The following is a 1,295-nucleotide window of genomic DNA, read 5'->3' on the forward strand; positions in this document are numbered from 1 at the left end:
ACATACTTGTGATGTATATGCTTTTTATGTTTGTTTGTGTGTGTGTGTATTTGTAGTGTGTTTTTATATATGAGGAAACGCAACTACTCTATTCAAATGAATTGAAAGCTGGAAAAAATATCTTCCAAAAAAAAAAAGATCTATATATATTTATTTATATATTATAAAGATCTATCTATATATATTTTAAAATTCAAACTTTAGTAAAGTAAACTTTATACTTGCAATATTTTGCCAGTTTCCTAGTCACACAGTTAACATTCTGCCATTAACAATACCACTAATATTGTTAAATGTATTTATCTGCGTCTTATGGAACAGAAAAAATTGAGTCTCTCCTGACAGTTTGTGGGGTTCCAGACCCTCCTGTTTCTATTCAGAGCTCCACAGCGCTGATTCATGACAGGACACTGTACCTCTTCCTCATTAGACCAGGCCTTGTATTCAAGATCACCTCCATTTACCCAGAACCAATGGGCCATCAGAAAGCGCAGGCCAGTCCAGACGTTAACCGTCAGGGCATTTTCAGCCATTTTCATTGCCAGATCCATAATCGTACTGGAGTTCATACTAGCCAGGGTAGTGTTGCGTTCTATGCAGTAGTCCAGAGCCTCATCCCAGGTCTTGGTCTCCAGGATCAGGTCTAAGTCCGTCATACAATAAAATGTTAAATGTCCTCCGCAATCATAATCATGCAGTTTTTTAGTGGATTTTCTTATTGCTGCACAGTTTTCGCCTCGGTCAGATCCTTGACCAATATCCCATTCGTTAATTGTTGCTGGTTCACCATTAGACCACATCCACCCTGAGTTTTGAATATCTCTCTGAAGCCCACAAAAGAAAAAATCATCTAGGATTTTTGAGTTTTGACAGAAGATTTCTATATCACGACTGGTGATAGTGGACAGGTCATCGTAGTGTTTTCTGCAGTGCTCCTGTGCATCTTTCCAATTCTTTTTTTCATTGACAAAAATGTGTGTTCTATAACTGGAGTTCAGTCCAAAGAGACTCAAAAAAAGGAGTGTTGTGATTATAGTTTCCACATCCATAGCTGACCTCCCAATGCAGCCTCCCTGCACACTCAGCTAAAGATCACCTTTAGTCTATCATACGTGTTACCACACCTCTCAATATATATAACAGGAGGGCTTAAGAATAATGAAAGTATTAAGTTAAATAAATTGCAAATATTAAGCAAATCAACAGGAGGGCTCAGACCAATGAAAGTATTTGGATGAATAAATTGCAAATATTAAACAAATCTTAAAGGGATAGGCTAGTTCACCCAAAAATGA

At 37.2% G+C, this 1,295-nt stretch overlaps 1 protein-coding gene across 1 annotated transcript; it reads right to left on the minus strand.

Moving 5' to 3' along the window:
• Positions 1–206: 206 nt before the first annotated feature.
• Positions 207–1,013, minus strand: LOC107679254 (snaclec CTL-Eoc125-like). Its single transcript, XM_016474761.1, has one exon. It carries the CDS (start codon positions 798–800, stop codon positions 300–302), a length of 501 nt encoding a protein of 166 aa, XP_016330247.1. The 5' UTR covers positions 801–1,013; the 3' UTR covers positions 207–299.
• Positions 1,014–1,295: the final 282 nt, after the last annotated feature.

This window comes from Sinocyclocheilus anshuiensis, unplaced genomic scaffold (genome assembly GCF_001515605.1).
Source record: "Sinocyclocheilus anshuiensis isolate Anshui unplaced genomic scaffold, SAMN03320099.WGS_v1.1 scaffold1644, whole genome shotgun sequence".
In the NCBI taxonomy this organism is placed as follows: domain Eukaryota; kingdom Metazoa; phylum Chordata; class Actinopteri; order Cypriniformes; family Cyprinidae; genus Sinocyclocheilus; species Sinocyclocheilus anshuiensis.

What these genes read in the sequence shown, in the direction of transcription:
- LOC107679254 (XM_016474761.1), bottom strand. Translation starts at nt 800, where the DNA reads ATGTGGTCTAATGGTGAACCAGCAACAATTAACGAATGGGATATTGGT.